The sequence below is a fragment of the Mustela nivalis genome (genome assembly GCF_964662115.1).
Source record: "Mustela nivalis genome assembly, chromosome: 4".
In the NCBI taxonomy this organism is placed as follows: domain Eukaryota; kingdom Metazoa; phylum Chordata; class Mammalia; order Carnivora; family Mustelidae; genus Mustela; species Mustela nivalis.
Genome location: NC_139023.1, coordinates 55854144 through 55875476, shown reverse-complemented (window position 1 = coordinate 55875476; position 21333 = coordinate 55854144). Strand labels below are relative to the sequence as shown.

The following is a 21333-nucleotide window of genomic DNA, read 5'->3' as shown; positions in this document are numbered from 1 at the left end:
AAGATAAAACCAGAGACAAGTTTCATGATATTGGATTCAGCAACAATTTCTTGTATAGAAAAGAAAAAACATGCAGCAAAAGCAAAAATAGACAAATGGGACTACATCAATCACAAAATCTTTTGATCATCAAAGGACAAAATCAACAGAGTGAAAAAGCAATCTATGGAATGGGAAAAAAATACTTGCAAATCACATATCCAGTAAGGTGTTAATATTCAGAATATATAAAGAACACCTACTCAATAACAACAACAACAAAAATCAAATAACTCAATTAAAAACTGGGTGAAGGAATTGAATTAACAGTTTTCTAAAGAGGATATATGATTGGTCTACAAACATAAAATGGTGATTTAACATCACTACTTTTTGAAAAGGCAGTCTGTGCATACACTTTTGGGCCCCACTAGTCCTTATAAGAATGAGCCTTGGACCTGGAACACTTTTTTTTTTTTTTTTTTTTTTTTTTTTTACCAAGAGATAAAGAATGCACCCAGCTTGTGCTGGCCCTTCTCTGGAAATATCTTTCCTTGTTTCAGTGTATGCTCCTTCATTCAGCTTAAATGTGTACATTATATGGCAACTGGCCAATTCCACTACTATCTCTGTTCTCTGTGGAGAAGGGATGGAGTTCTTCTGCGGTAGCATAAGAGGGGTGTGGGCATACTAATGGCTGTGCATCAGCTGCTAGGAGGGACCTGTTAGCCATAGGGGACTGATGCCCACTACTGAAACTGATCTTGCTCTTTCTCTTTCCTGTATAAATAAAGCATCCTCCCATCCAGTGTGTAACTACATTGTGTCTTCTTTGGCGACTCCAATACTAAGAAGCAATGGGCAGAAGTGCTTTAACTTCTACTCCTAACAGTAGTCAATGGGTATTACTTGCTCAACACTAAACACTAGAGAAATGAACATGAAAACTACAATGTGATATCCACTCACACACACCAGGATGCCTACTATCAAAAATCAGAATATAACTAGTGTTAGTAAGGGTGGGGAGAAATTGGAAGCCTTTGCACTATCAATAGGACTATAAAATGGTATGATCTCTATTAAAAAAGAAACTATGGCTGTTCCTCGAAAAACTAAAAATAGGACAATTTTATGATTCAACATTCCTGCTTCTGGGTATATTTACAAAAGTGTTAAAAGCAGGGTCTCAAACATAATTTCCATACCCTTGTTCATAGCAGCATTATTCACAATAGTCAAGAGGTGAAATTAACCTGAAAGCCCATAGAAGGATAAATAGATAAATAAATTGTGGCATATATATACAATGGAATACGATTCAGTCTGAAAAAGAAAGGAAATTTTATCACATGCTACCACACGGTTAACTTTGGTGAACACTATGTTAAATGTCACAAAATAACAAATAGTGTAGGGTTCCACATATATGAGGTATATGTGGAACTATACCTATATATACCATATACCTATGTATAACTATACCTATGTATACACATATACCATAGTATATGTGGAACTATACTATGACTACTAGAGTAGTCATATTTATAGACTCAAAAAGAGGAATAGCAATTACCAGTTATTGGGGAAAAGAGGGAGAGGGGAGTTGTTTAGTGGGTCTAGAGTTTATGCAAGATGAAAAATTCTGGGGATCTGTTTCACAACAAGGTGAGTGTACTTAACACTATTGAATTATATACTTAAAAATGGTTAGGGTGGTAGATTTTATGGTATGTGCTTTTAGCCACAGTTAAAAAAAAAAAAAAAAGACATTCCTGAGCTTCAGCCTCAGAAATTCTGATTCAGTATGTCTGGGGTGGTATCTGAGAATTAACATTTCTAGAGTTACCTAGGCCACACTTTGAGTACCACTAATTTATATCACATTTCATCATTAGAAAAATATTAGAGAGCTACAATGTGTGGTTCTACTTTGAAATATTAAGAAAGGCTGGGTAATGGTTTGTGCCCCAAATCACCCCAGTCTGTGATGTGCATGGACTGAGACCCAGAGGCTTGGATTCCAAGGGACCTGGCTTCTTTTCTGCTCCAAACACACAAGCTGTTGTGATGTTGGACCACTCACCTCTCTAAGCTTTAGGGACTTCATTAAAAATTGGGAATAAAACTGCTGATTTAGTAGGGATGTGATGAGGGTTATATGAGGGAACAAGTGGAAGGCACATCTGTTTCTTTATAAGAAACAGATTTGATAACTGTGTCATAGTAGATGCTTGATTTATATAATGATAGGAACTCAATGGCACCAAACCTTCCCGGATCCCCCCACCATCCAGCCTTCTGTGTCTTTTGCACTTATCAAATGGGTTGTCTTGGTTCCAACATTGACACTGATTTCTAGGAGGTTGGGCCTAGTTTGTTAGCTTACTTCTCCTCCATCCTGTGTCTTTTATAGTGCTTGGGACATACCAGATGATAAATAAATATATACTAATTGGATAAAATATATAGAGAAGCTGTATTAGTAGTTTTCAACCAGTGTATCACATAAGAACTACCTGAGAATTAAATAAAAATACCAGTGCCTGGGGTACCCTCCAGAAATTCTGATTTAATTAAGCTACGGTATTTTCTCTCAACCTCAGTTGTAAATTAGAATTACCCCCAGGAAATTAAAAAATCCACTACTCAGGCGATATCTCTACCAATTATATTAAAATCTCTGGGCATGGGGCTGAAGTACCAGTATCTTTTTAAAAATAACCTTCAGATGAAACTACTGTGTAGTAGGGTCTGGGCATCATTGGCCAGTTGGAGAGAAAATTCATATACCCAAGCAGTGGATTCCTAACCTGTTCTTAAATAAAGACAAATGCAAAATAATGAGGGAGGCGAGTCACTATTTTGCATGTGCCTAATAAAATCTTATAGTCTGCCCTTTCCAACTTTGTTCATCTAATGTACTTTCTGAGTGTTTAGAGTTGCTCTCCTTCAAATTCACTTCTCTTCCTTTTTGGCTCTTTGAAAATCCTTTTGGGTGACTGTTCTTGCTTGGATAGTGTTTCCCAAAACTGCATGTACACCTGGAGCCTGTGAATGTGACCTTAATTGAAAATAGAAACTTTTTAGATGTAATCCAGTTAAGATGAGGTCATACTAGATGAAGAGGTACTCCAGCCCAATGACTGGTGTCCCCCCCAAAGAAGAGGGAAGTTTGGACACAGACATCCAGAAAATGACTCCACGTGATGACAGAGGCCAGGACTGGAGAGACAAGTCTATAAGCCAAGATGTGTCAAAGTTGACTACAGCCACCAAGAGCTTGATGTCAGGCATCCATTGCTTGTTTGGTCAATATCAATGTAACAGGGAGGCTGGGGAAGAAGGTGAATAGATGGAGAGCCAGTGAAATATGTTAGCACTGCTGTGGTTGTGAGCTCCTGCACAGAGCCAGTGCTGAAATGTGGTTTTCCTAAGGGAGGAGAGAAAGATTTCCAGCACTGAGCATTTTAAAAGATGCTGATATGCCATCCTTCAGTAACTATTACCTATCTGCAAACCTCCCGTCTTTTGTTGTCAAGTGGAATCACTCCTTAAGTGAGACACACACACACACACACACACACACACACACACACTGGCCCCTCCACTTCATATTTAGAAAATTCTCAGAGAGAAAATATGAAGTACCAAGTTCTAAATAAGCTAATGTAAAATCTGTCTTGTTTTTTAAAATATATTTTATTTTATACTGTGTTTTTATTTTTCTTATTTATTTGTTTGTTTCCTTCCTCCATCTTTCCATGCTACCACAATGGCCACATGAATATCTTTTTTTTTTTTAAAGCTGTTTTATTTATTTATTTATTTATTTATTTATTTATTTGTGTTCAGATGTCTGCACAGGATGTGGCTGTGACAGAAGGCTGACCAGGAATGGAAATGTTAGCTTCTGGAATTTTCTTTCTGTTCAGAACGTAAAAGGGATCTATACATGGAAAGGGGGGAGGCACCCTATTCACTTAATGGCTTGGATCACATTTGAAATCACAAATTTCACTCTTCTCTCATCAAGTGAAGAAAATCATGACCTCCAGACACAGAAAGTGCCGGGGGACCTTCAGACCCTGGGTTTCTCACTTACAGGCTCTGCCATCTCATGCTTGGTGACCTTGAAAAGTTGCTCAGCTTTTCTGGGTCTCAGTTTCCTTATCTAGAACACAAGGATGACAACACCTACCAGACAGTGTTGTTGAGGGGATTATATAAGAGAAGGGGGCAAAGCCATTGACATGTACTAGGGTATCAGTATTGTTCTTCTTTGCTTACTGGGTGGGGAAAAAAACAAAACAAAACAAAAACCTCTCACTTTTAAAAAGTTTACATGAAGAAATTTTGAACTGCCTCCACAGCTGGCCCTGTGGGTGGACTTTAGAAGTCACTTGAGTTGAACACCTTCTGTGCAAGCAGTGAGGCACTACGTGCTCTAGATTTATTGACCAACGTGAGTCTTAGAGCAGCCTTTCAAGGTGGGTTTCACTGTCCCTATTGTTGAGATGAGATCACTGGAGTTAGGAAAAGTTAAATAATTGGCACAGAGATGTTGTATGGGAAGCAACGGGGGCGAACTTCTAGCCCAAGTGTAGGAAACTCCACCATGTTGAAAACAAATCTCCTCCCAGTTCTGCCAGTGGCCAAACACCATGAGTGAACTCAATACCACTTCATGGGCCGGAAATGACATTAAACGGTCTTTGAATCTAGTCGGATCAGTTCTTCAATATTTATGTCACTCAGACTAGACCAGAGTTATTATTTAGTGACCCCTGGAAGTGTTCAATAGTCTTCTCCTGTCTTAGGCCTACAGGGGACTGAGATGCATGAGTGCAAGTGGGGACCACAGGGATGACAATCTGTGTAGACTTGAAGGAATATGTTCTTCCTGTGGTGTGGCTAGGAGAAGCTGAGGGAGGGCCGGGGATGTTGGTTCAGCTCTTTTGGGTATGGGCGTGAGGTTCTAAGGTCAGGTCCTATGCCTTGTCTGACAATGACACTGCAATCCTTGATGTTTCTGAACATGCCAAACATGAACAGATCATTGGAATATAAGCACTATAAAAAGAGTAATCTGTTTTTTTCTTTATTTACTGCCACTTCCTTTTTTCTTTAATCATTTTATTTATTTGTTTATCAACAATTTCCTGAGCTCTTTCTTTTTACATTTTTTTAAGGGTGAACAATAATTTTTTTAATTAACATATTATGTATTATTTGTTTCAGGGGTACAGGTCTGTGATTCATCAGTCTTACATAATTCACAGCACTCACCATAGCACATGCCTTCCTCAGTGTCCATTACCCAGCCATCCATTCCTCCCACCCCACTTTCCAGGAACCCTCTGCTTGTTTCCTGAGATTAAGAATCTTTTATGGTTTGTCTCCTTCTCTGGTTTTGTCTTGTTTCATTTTCCCCTCCCTTCCCTTATGATCCTGTCTTGTTTCTCAAATTCCTCATATCAGAAAGATCATATGCTAAATGTCTTTCTCTGATTGACTTATTTTACTTAGCATAATACCCCCTAGTTCCATTCATGTCATTGCAAATTATTTACTGCCCCTTTCTACCCCTAGAACAGTGTCTGGCATAGAGTAGGAGCTCAGAGTAGATAATAAATAAACTAATTAATTAATTTCAGGGCATTTGCCCTTAATACTCCCTCCATGTAACACCTTTACCCCAGAGAGTCACCTGGTTTGATTTTTCATTTCATTTATGGTAGGTTTAAAAGTCATCTCCACGGAGAGGCCTCCTCTGCTGTCTCGCTTAAGATTAGTTACAGTCCACCACTTTTACCCTCTTCTTCTCCTTTACTCTTTCTTTCTATTACTTGCATATTTGTGAGTTTATCATCACTTTACCCACTGGTCGTTCCATGGGTCAAAGCATTGATTTCTTTGAAATTCTGTGTCTCTAGGACCTGGAACATGGTCTGGCAGAGGCAGCATTTAATAAATTGTGTGTTGAATGAGTGAATGAATGAATGAGTGAGTGAATGAATGAATGAATGCCAACTCCATGGAATAGGTTAGCATGGTGCCTGCCCCATGGCAAGGGAGAGATAAATGTCAGTGTTCATGTTGATGAGGACACCAAGTATCACCCTGAGGCTGTCACACTCTAGATAGGCCAATGACCATGCTCAGTGTAGGTTATGGATATTGGTGAGTGGAAAAGACCACTCTTCCATGGCAACTGTCATTCTTCCCCGACACCCGGAGAGATTCTAAATAATAGAGTTTGCTTCTGACTTTTTGTTCTTCATAGACCCTTGAGAAGGCATTGGGTGTCACATCCTCCTCTCTCCTCAACTCTTGAATTAAAACATTTTCAGATCTTTCTAACATGTAAGTGACTAAAAACAATGTCTGTTTCCCACCATATTCTAGCCATGGCCTCTCCCATCTTCTATGATTTGCTCTTCTCTTTGCTTTCACACATACTGTCATCTGCCCAAAGTGTCTCTACTCTGCTGCATTTCCTACCTATGGATACTTTTTCCAGATTCTAGCTTCCATAATACTTCTATGAAGCTCATCTGATACTTTTTCTGCTTTTTCCATGTCCTCTCTCAGTTTTCAGTGACATTCCCCACATTTTGTTGGAGTTTTCACACAGGTCACTTTATTATCCTAGGCTCCTTTCCTAGGTCAGATAAGCTCCTCAAGATCAGGGGCCCCATATATGGTGGTCATATGGATTCTGACTTGAGTCAGTGGAAGGCATTCCTCCAGTCTGTGGACATGGCTTATAGACATCCTGGATTCTGATCCCTGCCCCTCCTATCATTTGTGAAACCCTGGCAGTTGTCTTAATCACTCCATACTCCATGTGTCCACTTGAAATCAGGGATACCAACTACTATGGTTCACAAATAATCAAATACCTCAGACCAATGGAAGAAAGTATACAGATAGGAATTCTGAAATGGGTCACCTTTGGGGATAACAGGATGGATAAGCCACAGAATATAGTTTCTTAGATATTTTTTCATTGTTAGATTGAGGACTATTTATGACTCCATTTAGAACCAGACAGAGAAACCAAACAATTGAACACATTTCTGAAAAATGCCCAGAGCTTTATTATCTTTGCTGCTTTGGCAGAAATAGCATCAGACTGAAATCATCATTCTGGCTCATTCACTTCAAAGACAGGTCCTCGGGCATATACACATAGCTTTATAGGCAATGGAATTATTACCTTCTGAAACTCACATCACAAGTGAATATAACTTTAAAGCACAAAAACAAAATTACAAAATCTAAATATTCCACTATACTCTCATAGCACAAAACTCCATTATTTTATGGAAAACTTGGAAAGCTTTGCAGCATACAGAGGGACTAATGACATTACATTTCTTAACTGACTCCATCTGCTTTTGACTCATGGCAATTATTTGTCCATAATGCAATTACTAAGATTTGTCCGTAATGCAATAACTAAGATTTTGCCAAAGGTGAGGAATTACTCCTCATAGTAATCCAGGGCCATCTGCTCGGCAGTAACCAGATACATCTGCTGGGCTATCCTGTTGTGCTGTTTTCTAACTGTACCCTAGTATGACTGCTGGAATGTATCCAGGTCTGCCTGCTGGAATGTATCTAGATCCATCTGCTGGAATGTACCCAGGTCTGGCAGCTCTAATGTATCCAAGTCTGTCTGTTGGATGTATCCAGGCCCCTCTGCTGGAATGTAACCAGGCCCATCTGTTGGAATGTATCTAGGTCCGCCTGCTGGAATATATCCAGGTCTGGCTGCTGGATTGTCTTCTGGTCTATATTTTGGTAGGTGTCCTGAGTTGTCTTCTGCTTAATTTTGATGCTAGAGTCATCCTTACGATTAGGTTTGGTGGTCATTGTGGTTTATATCTCCACTGGAATGTTGGTGGTAACTTCTTTGGCGTAGAAGGATTGTATGGGGGTGGTCTGTTCTGGGGTGGTCTCTATGGTTGTGGTCTGCTGTGTCATGGTGGTCTCTTCCATAACCAACTGCTCTGTGGTCTCTTCCATAACCAACTGCTCTGTGGTCTGTTCTGGGGTGGTCTCTGTGGCTGTGGTCTGCTGTGTCATGGTGGTCTCTTCCATAACCAACTGCTCTGTGGGCGTGGTTTGTTCTGGGCTGGTTTCTGTGGTCATGGTTGGCTGTGTTGTGATGGACTCTTTCATAACCGACCACTGTGTGGGGATGGTCTGTTCCAGGGTGGTCTCTCTAATCATGGTCTGCTGTGTAATGGTAATTTCTTCCATATCCAACTGCTCCGTGGGAGTGGTCTGTTCTGGGGTCATCTCTTTAATCGTGGTGTGCTGTGTAGTGGTGTTTTTTTCCACAACCAAATGCTCAGTGGTAGTCTCTTCATTCACAATGGGAACTGTGGGAGTGGGCTCTGGGAGTTGGAACTCCTTGGTAGGGACAGGAGGTATAGTTTGGTTCTGTTGCTCAGAACTTTTATCGGAGTCTTCTTCGATAAAGATAGGACAGGAGGGGTTGAATTCCATATTAGCATTGTTGGGATCATGGATCAGAGAGGAGTACACCAGCTTCAGATTGGATTCTGGAAACCTCCAACCACACACTCTGGTCCTCAGGACCATCTTGGAGTCCTCACAGATGTTGTTTTGCCAATGCAAGTTCTGGGCAATTTGCCTCCAGTAGATTATATCACTTCTAAAACATGATATGCAGGACTTTGGATTGCCAGCAAAGACACAGGAAAACTTGTGGTCAAATCGGGTGCACTCCACCTTTAGAGTGGTGCTGTCCTTATGATCAGTCACAGTCAAATAGCATGTGGCCTGGTCTCGGGTAACAATTATGCCACTGACCACGTGTTTTTCTTGCTGCCTTCTCTGCACAACTTGGGGCTTGCCCAGAGGGATCCATTGATCCTTGGTTGCAGTGCTGCTCTGCCATTTCACTAATTCCTTTTGGCCCTCCACCAAGAACACCTGAGCAGCCAGAAGGAGGAAGGAAAGCTGGGTGAGGTTATGGATCCTCATGGCTTCAGCTTGGTGGGGACCTGTTAACAAAAGCAGGTAAGTCAGTGCCTTGTTGTAGTTCAGTGATGCCGGGAGATAGGATAACCTCCTCTCTACCCTGACACTTGTCTGTCTGATGAGAAGTGAGATCAAGAATCCTTCTGGCTCCGGGGAAAACTGAAAGCTTTTTCAATAAGGTCAGGAACATGGCAGGGATGTCCATTATCACCACTACTATTCAACATAGTACTAGAAGTCCTAGCCTCAGCAATCAGACAACAACAACAACAAAAAATTAAAGGCATCCAAATTGGCAGAGAAGAAGTCAAACTATCACTCTTTGCAGATGATATGATACTATATGTGGAAAACCCAAAAGACTCCACTCCAAAACTACTAGAACTTGTTCAGGAATTCAGTAAAGTGTCAAGATATAAAGTCAATGCACAGAAATCAGTTGCATAAAAAAAAAATAAAAATAAAATAAAAATTTTCTAAAAGGTTTTATTTATTTATTTGACAGAGATTGAGAGAGAGAGAGACAGAGATCACAAGCAAGCAGAGAGGCAGGCAGAGGCAGAGAGAGAAGCAGGCTCCCCACCGAGCAAGGAGCCTGATGCGGGGCTCGATCCCAGGACCCTGATCATGACCTGAGCTGAAGGCAGCGGCTTAACCCACTGAGCCACCCAGGCGCCCCATCAGTTGCATTTCTTTACACCAACAACAAGACAGAAGAAGGAGAAATTAAGGAGTCAGTTCCATTTACAATTGCACCCAAAACCATAAGATACATAGGAATAAACCTAACCAAAGAGGTAAAGAATCTATACTCAGAAAACTATAAAGCACTCATGAAAGAAATTGAGGAAGACACAAAGAAATGGAAAAATGTTCCATGCTCCTGGATTGGAAGAACAAATATTGTGAAAAGGTCTATGCTACCTAAAGCAATCTACACATTTAATGCAATACCTATCAAAATCCCATCCATTTTTTCCAAGAAATGGAACAAATAATCCTAAAATTTATATGGAACCAGAAAAGACCTCGAATAGCCAAAGGAATATTGAAAAAGATAGCCAAAGTTGGTGGCATCACAATTCCAGACTTCAAGCTCTATTACAAAGCTGTCATCATCAAGACAGTATGGTACTGGCACAAAAACAGACACATAGATCATTGGAACAGAAGAGAAAGCCCAGAAATAGACCTCAACTCTATGGTCAACTAATCTTTGACAAAGCAGGAAAGAATGTCCAATGGAAAAAAAGACAGCCTCTTCTACAAATGGTGCTGGGAAAATTGGACAGCCACATGCAGAAAAATGAAATTGGACCATTTCCTTATACCACACATGAAAATAGACTCAAAATGGATGAAGGATCTCAATGTGAGAAAGGAATCCATCAAAATCCTTGAGAAGAACACAGGCAGCAACCTTTTTGACCTCAGCTGCAGCAACTTCTTCCTAGGAACAACGCCAAAGGCAAGGGAAGCAAGACAAAAATGAACTATTGGGATTTCATCAAGATCAAAAGCCTTTGCACAGCAAAGGAACAGTTAACAAAACCAAAAGACAACTGACAGAATGAGAGAAGATATTTGTAAAAGTTTAAAAAGATAACTGACAGAATGGGAGAAGATATTTGTAAACGACATATCAGATAAAGGGCTAGTATCCAAAATCTATAAAGAGCTTATCAAACTCAACAGCCAAAGAACAAATAATCCAATCAAGAAATGGGCAGAGGACATGAACAGACATTTCTGCAAAGAAGACATCCAGATGGCCAACAGACACATGAAAAAATGCTCCACATCACTTGGAATCAGGGAAATACAAATCAAAACCACAATGAGGTATCACCTCACACCAGTCAGAATGACTAAGATTAACAAGCCAGGAAATGACAGATGCTGGCGAGGATGCAGAGAAAGGGGAACCCTCCTACACTGTTGGTGGGAATGCAAGCTGGTACAACCACTCTGGAAAACAGCATGGAGGTTCCTCAAAATGTTGAAAATAGAGCTACCCTATGACCCAGAAATTGCACTACTGGGTCTTTGCCCTAAAGATACAAATATAGTGATCCGAAGGGGCATATGTGCCCGAATGTTTATAGCAGCAATGTCCGCAATAGCCAAACTATGGAAAGAACCTAGAGGTCCATCAGCAGATGAATGGATAAAGAAGATGTGGTATATATATACAATGGAATACTATATATATATATATATATATATATAATATATATGTATATATATACATACACAATGGAATATACAGCCATCAAAAGACATGAAATCTTGCCATTTGTGATGATGTGGATGGAACTAGAGGGTATTATGCTTAGTAAAATAAGCCAATTGGAAAAAAGACAACTATTATATGATCTCCCTATCGTATCATACCATATCATATGAGGAAGTGGAGATGCAACGTGGGGGGCTTGGGGGGGAAGGAAAAGAATAAATGAAACAAGATGGGATTGGGAGGGAGTTAAACCATAAGAGACTCTTTTTTTTTTTTAATATTTTATTTATTTGACAGAGAGTTAGAGAGAGAGCACAAGTAAGCAGAGCGTCAGGGAGAGAGGGAGAGAGAGAGAGGCAGGCTCTCTGCTGAGCAGGGAGCCTGATGTGGGGCTCGATCCCAGGACCCTGGAATCATGACCTGAGCTGAAGGCAGTTGCTTAACCAACTGAGCCACCTGGGCGCCCCCATAAGAGACTCTTTATCTCACAAAACAAACTGAGGGCTGCTGGAGGGAGAGGGGGTCAAGAGAGGGTAGTGGGGTTATGGACATTGGGGAGGGTATGTGCTATGGTGAGTGCTGTGAAGTGTGTAAACCTGGCGATTCACAGACCTGTACCCCTGGGGTTAATAAAACATTATATATTTATTAAAAAATTAAAAAAATAATTTAAAAAATCCTTCTAATTCCTGGAATTACTAGACCAGCAGTCCGTCTATTCACATTTCTGCTTTATATGAGTCTTGAATGTCAAAAACGTCCTACCCTTCCTTCATTCCTTCACCACTCTCTGAGCTAAATAAATTCTCATCCCTCATTCACTACTCCTTTACACCTGCATTTGCTCACTCACTTCATTTATTCATTCATTTAAGAAGCATCTACTATATGTCATGCACTAAATCAGATATTGAATTAACTAGGTTGAATTAGAAATCTCGTATCTTAAACTCTTAGAGATAGTTCTTTGGGAAATTTGAATAGCATTAATTGGAAGTCAGTCCCAACTCTGTCTGTGACATGGTCTTGGGCAAATCATTCTCCCCCTCTGGGTCTCAGTTATATCAACTGGATATTGAGGTGTTGGATGCAATGACTGAAACTCTCTTATAGCTTATATTTTTACATGGGGTCATGAGACCATGTCATGATAGCAGACGTGGCAAGTGACATTAAAGGTCACAATTGATACAGGGCTCAAAATGCATTGAACTTGGACGCTCTGAGACAGGCAAGTTTGTAAGACTGGGCACTTGGGGTGCAGTAAGAACCTAAGAAAAGGCATGAAGCAGCAGAGATCATTTAATTTGACTGGGCAAAGTGAGTCAGGGTGGATAAGGATGAATTTCTACCAGAGCATTTAGACTCGGAAATAAAGGGGAAGGATGATGATTAATTGATTTCTGGAGCCCTATTGTGACAAAGTGCTGGACATGTAGAAAGCCCTCAACCAATGCTTTTAAAAATAAATGATTGACTGGAAAGGATGATCTGAAGAACTTATACAACTCAACAACTCTCCACACCCAGATAGTCCAGTTTAAAAAATGGGCAGAGGACCCAAATAATCATTTTTCCAAAGAAGATTACAAATGGTTAACAGACAATGAAAAGATGCTCAACATCACCCATCATCAGGGAAATGCAAATCAAAACCATGATGCTATATCTCTTTACACCTGTCAGAAGGCTAGAATTAAAAAAAAAAAAAAAGATATAAGAAGTACTGGCAAGAAAGTAGAGAACAAGAAACCCTCATGCACTGTTAATGGGAATGCAAATTGGGGCGGACACTATCAAAAACAGTGCGGAAGTTTCTAAAAAACTAAAAGATAGATTAATGTTAATAATACTTATATTGATAATATTAACATAAGTAATATTAATATTACCATATGATTTAGTAATTGCACTACTGGGTATTTACCCCCCAATGAAAACAATAATTTTTTTCTTAAAGATTGCATTTATTTATTTGACAGAAAGGGAGGTCACAAATAGGCAGAGGCAGGCAGAGACAGAGAGGGGAAGCAGGCTCCCTGCTGAGCAGAGAGCCTGATGCGGGCCTCAATCTCAGGACTCTGAGATCATGACCTGAGCCGAAGGCAGAGGCTTAACCCACTGAGCCACCCAGGCCCCCTGAAAACACTAATTTGAAAATATATGTTTGTTGCAGCATTATTTGCAATAGCTAAGATATGGAAGCAACCCAAGAGTCCATCCAATGATAAATGAGTAAAGAAAATACTATATATATATTATATGTATACAATATATATATGCACACACACACATATGCAATGAAATATTACATAGTCATAGAAAAGGATGTGATCTTGCCATTTACAACAACTTGGATTGATTTAGAGGGTATAATGCTAGCTGAAATAAATCTGACCTAAAGAGAAATACCATAACTTCACTTTTATGTGAAATTTAAAAAACAAAACAAATGAACAAACAAAGAGGAAAGAGACAAACAAAAAACAGACTCTTAAATAAACTGATGGTTGACATATAGGAGGTGGATAGGTGAATAAGTGAAATATAACATTAAAATTTTTTTTTAATTTAAAAAAAGAAAAAAATTATGACCTTAAATAGTACACTAAATTACATGGATTTTATCAGGTAGCCGGTAAATAACAAAATAAACAAAACAAAACAGAAAGACACACACACACACACTTGAAAGGTGAAGAGAAATAGCATTTTTATTTTGATGCTTACTATGTGCTATGTCCTCCGTGAACATTTGATTCTCACCTTAATACACTCAAGAGCTATGCCTGATAGATAATAAAAAAATCATCCCCTGGTATATCAGAAATGACAGTTAAGGCTCATACTGGTAAACAAATTATGCAAATGGGCAAGTGACAAAGATGGGACAGGCAGCCAGACCCTGTCTTTCTAGTCCTGAATACCATTCCTTATTGATTGATGGTTGCCTTAAACTTACTGTATTTTTCAGATAATATTGGTAACAAATAAGAAAACTATGAATTACTTACAATTTGCTTTGGTTTAGTTGATGATAAAATGATTCGTATTATTATGAATCCACTTAAAAATACATCATTCCACCGTACTCCACTATAAAAATAAATTCAGAATTTTGTTTGCATTGGGGCTTTTGGGCTCTCCTTAGGTTTGAGAAAGGGTGACAATCTCAGGCATAATGGCTCCTGAATGAAGGAGAATGGAGAACTACGTATACTAGATGAATAACCCCTAATTCATCAGGGCATTGGGACTCAGTCCCTAGTGTCCCTGAAGGCATCCAGACCTAAGGTTCTGAGGGATTTTTTTTTTTGACTTAATTTACTTATTTGACAGAGAGTGAGAGAGAGATCACAAGTAGGCAGAGAGGCAGGCGGGGTGGGTCGGGGGAGCAGGCTCCCTGCTGAGCAGAGAGATGGATGTGGGGCTCTATCCAAGGACTCTGAGACCATTACCTGAGTTGAAGGCAGAGGCTTAATCCTCTGAGCCACCAGGTGCCCCTGATCCTGAGATCTTGAAGGGCTAGGAGGGGGACAGGTAATGAAACTCTTTTTTTTTTTTTTTAAAGATTTTATTTATTTGACAGACAGAGATCACAAGTAGGCAAGAAGCAGGCAGAGAGAGAGAGGAGGAAGCACGCTCCCTGCTGAGCAGAGAGCCCAATGCTGGTCTCAGTCCCAGGACCCTGTGATCATGACCTGAGCTGAAGGCAGAGGCTTTAACCCACTGAGCCACCCAGGTGCCCCAGGTAATGAAACTCTTAAAAGAACTAGGTGCTTACCTTATTCAGAGTATGCAGATCCAGTGTAATCCCAGATGTGAGAATGAGTTTGTAGGTTTACAGCTGTCTCACCTGCTGTGCCGGGCAGGGAAGGCCCTTCTTATAGAAGCTCAGGGAGATGGACTTTACAATATACATATCTATCTATCTTTATGATGGTCCTCCCAGCCACATCTCACGGCAGGGAGTGAGTTCCTGCAGGGAAAGTAGTTGGTGTAATCCTCTGTGTGTGGTGGGGAGGGGTGTGAGGGGGTTGGGGTAGGGGTGGGGGATATTCAGGGCATTAGATCTGCTTCCTTCAAGCTCTCCCCTTTCCCCCAGAAGCCAGGGTAGGAGGACAGCTCAGCCTTGCAAAGACCCTCCTTGATGGGATGAGAACCCCAGCAGCAATATCTGTTGGAGAGTTATAAACAATATCAAAACTATCTTAGCTGCCAAGCCCTGTGCTGCCCATTTTACTTAAAGCTCTCGCTGAATTGATGATAAATGACATCTTACCTTTTGCTTTGACATAGCACCAGCAAGAATTGTGTGGACTCTGGTGAACTAGAATGTCTGCTTCTCTAAATGTCAACTCTCAGGCGCCTGGGTGGCTCAGTGGGTTAAGCCGCTGCCTTCAGCTCAGGTCATGATCTCAGGGTCCTGGGATCCGGCCCGGCATTGGGCTCTCTGCTCGGCAGGGGGCCTGCTTCCCTTCCTCTCTCTCTGCCTGCCTCTCTGCCTACTTATGATCTCTCTCTGTCAAATAAATAAATAAAATCTTAAAAAAAAAATAAACTAAATGTCAACTCTCAGTTCCATCAGCTCTGTATACTTTGGGGTGTGGGGCTCAGCATTGTGAGATTTTCTGAATTTCTAAGATGCCTGAAATCCGGATGTGTTGATATGAAATTGGGTTGTAATTTAACTCATATTTTCTAGTATAGTAATATGTTCCAATGATATATAGACTAAAAATCATAACTATGGTTGTATTTCATTCAAGATTCACTTGTCTGAGAATTCCAAGATCACAGAGATATGGATATTGACTGGTTCACTCATTTTTTTCAGAGTCCCTTCATGAATTCCACTGGAGGTGGCTATTTCTCCAAACTCTAAGCCTTTTGTAAAATTGTTCACTTAGAGATCATCTCCATTATCCTGCCACCACTGTTTAAAACCCTGACATCCATAAGCATGTGGATTTGCAGGGTTATTTGGACAAGGGCAAAATAAAGCAGCATTGTTCCAAAGAAAGACACAGTTCAAGGTGACAACCTAAAAAAATACAAAATTTACCTTGATCTCAGAAGGCAACCAGATTTTTTCTGGAGGAAGACTGTAAGTCAGAACACAAAGCGAATTTGTAAGGAAACACATGGACTCCAGAATCTTTTCTGGAATTGTTTCTGAACTTTGGAGGGGAATATGGAACTTCTACCACTGGCTTCTCATGGACAGTCATACAGCCTTCCTGTGATCCCAGCCCAAATTCTGCCTTGGTCTTTGTACTCCAAGCAATTGGCACATTATGAGACTAGGCTCTGTAACTTGCCCTATTGGTTCAGCCTGTCTTCACACACACACACACACACACACACACACACACACACACACACACACCATCTAACCAATCAGGCCACACCAAACCATGGGCCCAACATTTCCTGAATACTTGGTGAACTTGCTCACTCCCTTCCTGCTTTTGATCCTGCTGTTCCCCTTATTTGGAATGCTCTTCCAGTCCTAGTGTGCCAGGCACACATCTGCTCATCCTTTAAGATTCCGCTCATAGGTCATCTTCTCCTTGTTGGTGTCATTGGTCCTCTCATCATTGTCCATATTCCCCACCCTTTCATGGATGTTCATGGAGAAAATAGATCACCACTCCCAGGTAGTATATGTATGTGTCAGCATTGTGCTGAGGCTGTATTATTATTTCACATCTCGATATACTGAGAAAATGATGTACTTATACTACAGTGCCCTGGGAAAACTAGAGAGGTTTGGAACCCCAGCAAGTCTGGCCACAGCAGGTTCCCACTGTCTCTTCATGCTTCCAGGACCAATGGGAAACTGGCCTTCAGCAGACCGACTCTGTAAAGATTCATCTCCCTTTTTTCCCACAAGAGTGCCAAGAGAAATGTGAGGCCACCCTGGATTCTCATGGTACAAATATGAACACGAGGCTTAGGTGAGCCAAGTTCCTCAGCAAATGCCCTGAGCTCTGGAGGGCAGAGCCTGAACTGGTGGTGGGTCTGTTGTTGGTTAACCTCCAAGCAGAGTATTCTGGATGTTGCCTTAGGTTCTGAGACATGAGTCTGTCTCAATCTACATTGTGAGGGGAAGACCCAGCCCTGTTATTCCATGTACATCCAGGTCCCCATTATCCCTAGCAGTTCTTGGCAGAGTGTATGTGTTTTTATCAGAATTGTTGAAAATTTCAACTTCAACTGGCTTAAAAGACAAATGCACTTACTGGGCAGTGGAAAGAGTCAAGTTAGTTCACATACACATAGATTCAAAGATTTAAGTCTCTTCTCTGTCTCTATTTCCCTCTGAATCTCTGACTGTCTTTCTTACATTCTTTCTCTCTCTGTCTTCTCAGGCAGGGTCCTTCCATTTGTCATAGAAAAGAACATGACCTTTCATCCCTAGCACCATATGAGTGCCCAGGAGAACTCTGACAGCCCATCCTTGGTACATTCCCTGAGCCTGCTGTAGGGAGCAGAGATGTGAGGCAGACAGCCCAGCAGAAGCACAGGGAGTAGAAAATGGGTAGTTCTCAACAAGGAAGAGGGATTCTGTTATCCAAAGAAGGAGGAAAGGCGGACAAAAACAACTCACCTACATTTCAACAGGTTCTCATTTAATGGCAACAAATGCAGATAATAAGTTATATTGGAATTTCACAGCTGTTGACTAGCCTATTGAGAAAGTCTCCCTTCAGGCTAGGTAGGACTTAGCTCATTAAGGAAGCCATATCAGATCCATGGAACAGAACTCTTTCTAATCTGTTTGAGGATCAATAAGTAAACTAGTTGCCTAAGGAGAAGGTTTGTGACAGGAGAAGGTGGAAGATCTCAAAGTCAGAGAGAGGTCTTGAATGCAAAGCTGAGGGCTTTATTCCACAGGCTGAGGATGACCAATATGCAACCCAGGAGCTATCACTATCTTTCCAGTGTCCTTGGCAGACATTACTAGTAGGGTGTGCAGAGCACTTGTGCTGAGCCTGGAAGCAGCCTCAGAGGTCATTGCAACCTATTCCTCCAGAAAGCCTCTAGTCATCTACCCGTGTTGGCATGAAGGACAAAACCTACCTGCCATCCTGCCATCAATGGGGCTTTTGAATATTTCCAGTGTTTTTCCACAGAAATATGAGCAAGCTCACACTTTAGAGAATCCACAAGCCTCACACAAGAAAATAAACCTGTATCAGGAATGGGACTTACATTGAAGACTTCCCTTTCCTTCAACATTTTAATTCAAACTAAATAGCCCTTGAGAAAAGGAAAAGTAAGTGGGCAGGCATTTTGAGACTGTGTCCCTTTTTGGAGTTTGTCTGGTGTTTTTCTCATGATCAGATTGGGGTAATGTCATTCTTCTCTTCATCAAAGATTTAAATGATGGATGTCAGGTTTCCTCGGAGGTTCTATGAAGTCTGAACGTAATTGGTGACCACCTACAGGTTAAGGCTGGTGGTTGAATGTAGGTGATTTCAAGTTCAAAGACTGATTTTACTCTCATGTGTTTGTTACTGAAATATCATTCCTTGACTTAGGAAGCTGGTACTTGTGGTGCAGGTGTCAGAGATTCTTCAGTGGGTGCAATTTGGTTGCAAGGTGAGCTTTAACTGCAGTAATACCAGGTCAAACTTGGTAATAAATCAGTCCCTCCTTCAAAAGTGAAGATTCAGAATAGATTCAGAATATGCTGAGTCATTGCATCAGTGATATTAATTTATAGGATCAGGTCATGTGCATTAAAAACTTACTGTCAGAAAATAAATTGTCTGGAAAACGTTAACTAAAGTCTAACCAGTCTGGAAAAAAGTGTTCATCTTAGCTCCACTGAATCATATTTGCATTCCAAATTTAAAATCCTCATTAGTCATAAGATTTCAGAATTCTTGTTCAGCAAATCAATTAATACTTCGTGCTGAAGTTTTCCTTCAGAAAAATAAGAGACAGTGAAAAGTTGATAGTAGAGTATTTGGTATGAATGAAAATTGAAAGCCTGTAAAGTTTATTTACTTAATAAGACATTCAGATTCACACACCACAATTTTGAACCCATTTTATAAGAAGTTTTGTGTTACGTTTGGCTTTTATTCTAAATCCATCTAAAAAGAAATGCACCTTTTTTGCTGCAGTTTAAACCATATGAAATTACTGTTAATAGTAGATCAAAAGTGGTAGAATATCAGCAATTTCAAATGAATCTAATAATGTTTTTTTTTCTTCAAGTAATAGGGCTGTTTCAAAGTCGTTTATATTATTATAAATTTTTTAACATTTTATTTTATTTTTTTAATGTTCCATGACTTTTTATTTATTTATTTTTTATTCAATTTGGTTCCTGGAATCCAGAGTCTCTCATGGTTTATCTCCCTCTCTAATTTCTTCCCCTTAAGTTTTCCCTCCCTTTCCTGTGGTCCTCCACGTTATTCCTTATATTCTACATATGAATGAAACCATATAATAATTGTTTTTCTCAGGTTGACTTATTTCACTTAGCATAATCCCCTTCAGTTCCATCCATGTCAGTGAAAATAGTGGGTATTCATCCTTTCTGATGGCTGAGTAATATTCTATTGTATATATGGACCACATCTTCTTTATCCATTCATCAGTTGAAAGACATCTCGTCTCCTTCCCCAGTTTGGCTATTGTGGGCATTGCTGCTATGAATAGTGGGGTGCATATGGCCCTTCTTTTCACTACATCTGTATCTTTGGGATAAATTCATAGTAGTGTAATTCCTGGGTCATAGGGTAGCTCTATTTTAACATCTTGACGAATCTCCATACTGTTTCCCAGAGTGGCTGTACCAGCTTGCATTCCCACTAATAGTGTAAGAGGGTTCCCCTTTCTCCACATCCTCATCAACATTTGTTGTTTCCTGTCTTGTTGCTTTTTGGCATTCTAAATGGTGTAAGGTGGGACCTTATTGTGGTCTTGATTTGTAGTTCCCTGATGCCTAGTGAGGTTAAACATTTTTTCATGTGCCTGTTAGCCATTTGTATGTCTTCTTTAGTGGAGTGTCTGTTCATGTTTTCTGCCCTTTTCTTGACTGGGTTACTTGTTTTTGGTGGTTGGGTTTGATAAGTTTTTTATACATCTTGGATACCAGCCCTTACCTGAAATGTCCTTTGCAAATATCTTCTCCCATTCCATGGGTTGCCTCTTAGTTTTGGTGACTGTTTCCTTTGCTGTGCAGAAGCTTTTTTGTTTTTTAGCATTTTATAACAAACTCTCCAGAAAGCAAGTTCATTGATCACCTCTAGGTTTTCATTTTCCATATCTTTGTTTTTAAGGAAAACATTATAAAACAGGTTGAATATGCTTTAAATACATCTGCTTTTATTTGAATAACATTTCTGAAGCACTCAGCAAAAAAGCTAGTAGCCCTTTTGAATTTTCAGTATGTCACAAAGAGAGCCAGTTGCCACCCTGGAAAGCTGGCAAAGGGAGAAGGCAAGTTGATCTTTCTTAGTGTTACCCCTGTGAGCCACCAGGCATGTGGGCATATATGCATTGCACTTCTGTCACAGTAGGAGGTGAAGATGTTACAATGAAAAGCACACCCAGGACAAGTGGATGGCACTCACACCCAGACAGCAAAGTACCCTTGCTGGGCTGTTGAGGGGAAAGTCAGGGATGAGCAGGGGGAAAAGACAAATGGTTGGCTCTAGGAAGAACAGGATTGCCCTCTAACCGGATGGCATTCATTCTGCTACTCAATCATCCATTCATCCTGTCATTCACTTGTTTTCCCCCCATATGTCTAGAGAGTATTCATGAAACACCTAAGGACCCAAGCTCTCTCTGTTATTGCCCAGAATGTAGTCAAGGTGACATGATCCTTGTCCTCAAGGAGATGCAGACAGTATAGGGAAAGACAAGGATCTCAATCATGACAATTGAGGGGTAATTTCTGTGTAGGAGGGAACCTGGGGTAATCTGGGTGGGAACATCTAACCTAGCCAGAGGCAGAGAGAATTTCTTATGAGCCTACAACTGGTCAAAGGACACTCAACAGCTGGAGGAAAAGGAATGTCATTTATTCAGTTCTGACTCATTACTGCTCTATGCCAGTTGTTAATATCAGT

General features: G+C 40.4%; 1 protein-coding gene across 1 annotated transcript; it reads right to left on the bottom strand.

The window, feature by feature from the left end:
• Positions 1 to 7067: 7067 nt before the first annotated feature.
• LOC309863652 (fibroblast growth factor-binding protein 1-like) lies at positions 7068 to 15217 on the bottom strand. The gene is made up of 2 exons (XM_082728717.1): positions 15021 to 15217; positions 7068 to 9023 (listed from the first exon to the last, which is right to left on the bottom strand). The coding sequence occupies exon 2, from the start codon at positions 9001 to 9003 to the stop codon at positions 7870 to 7872; it is 1134 nt and encodes a 377-aa protein (XP_082584843.1). The 5' UTR covers positions 9004 to 9023; positions 15021 to 15217; the 3' UTR covers positions 7068 to 7869.
• Positions 15218 to 21333: the final 6116 nt, after the last annotated feature.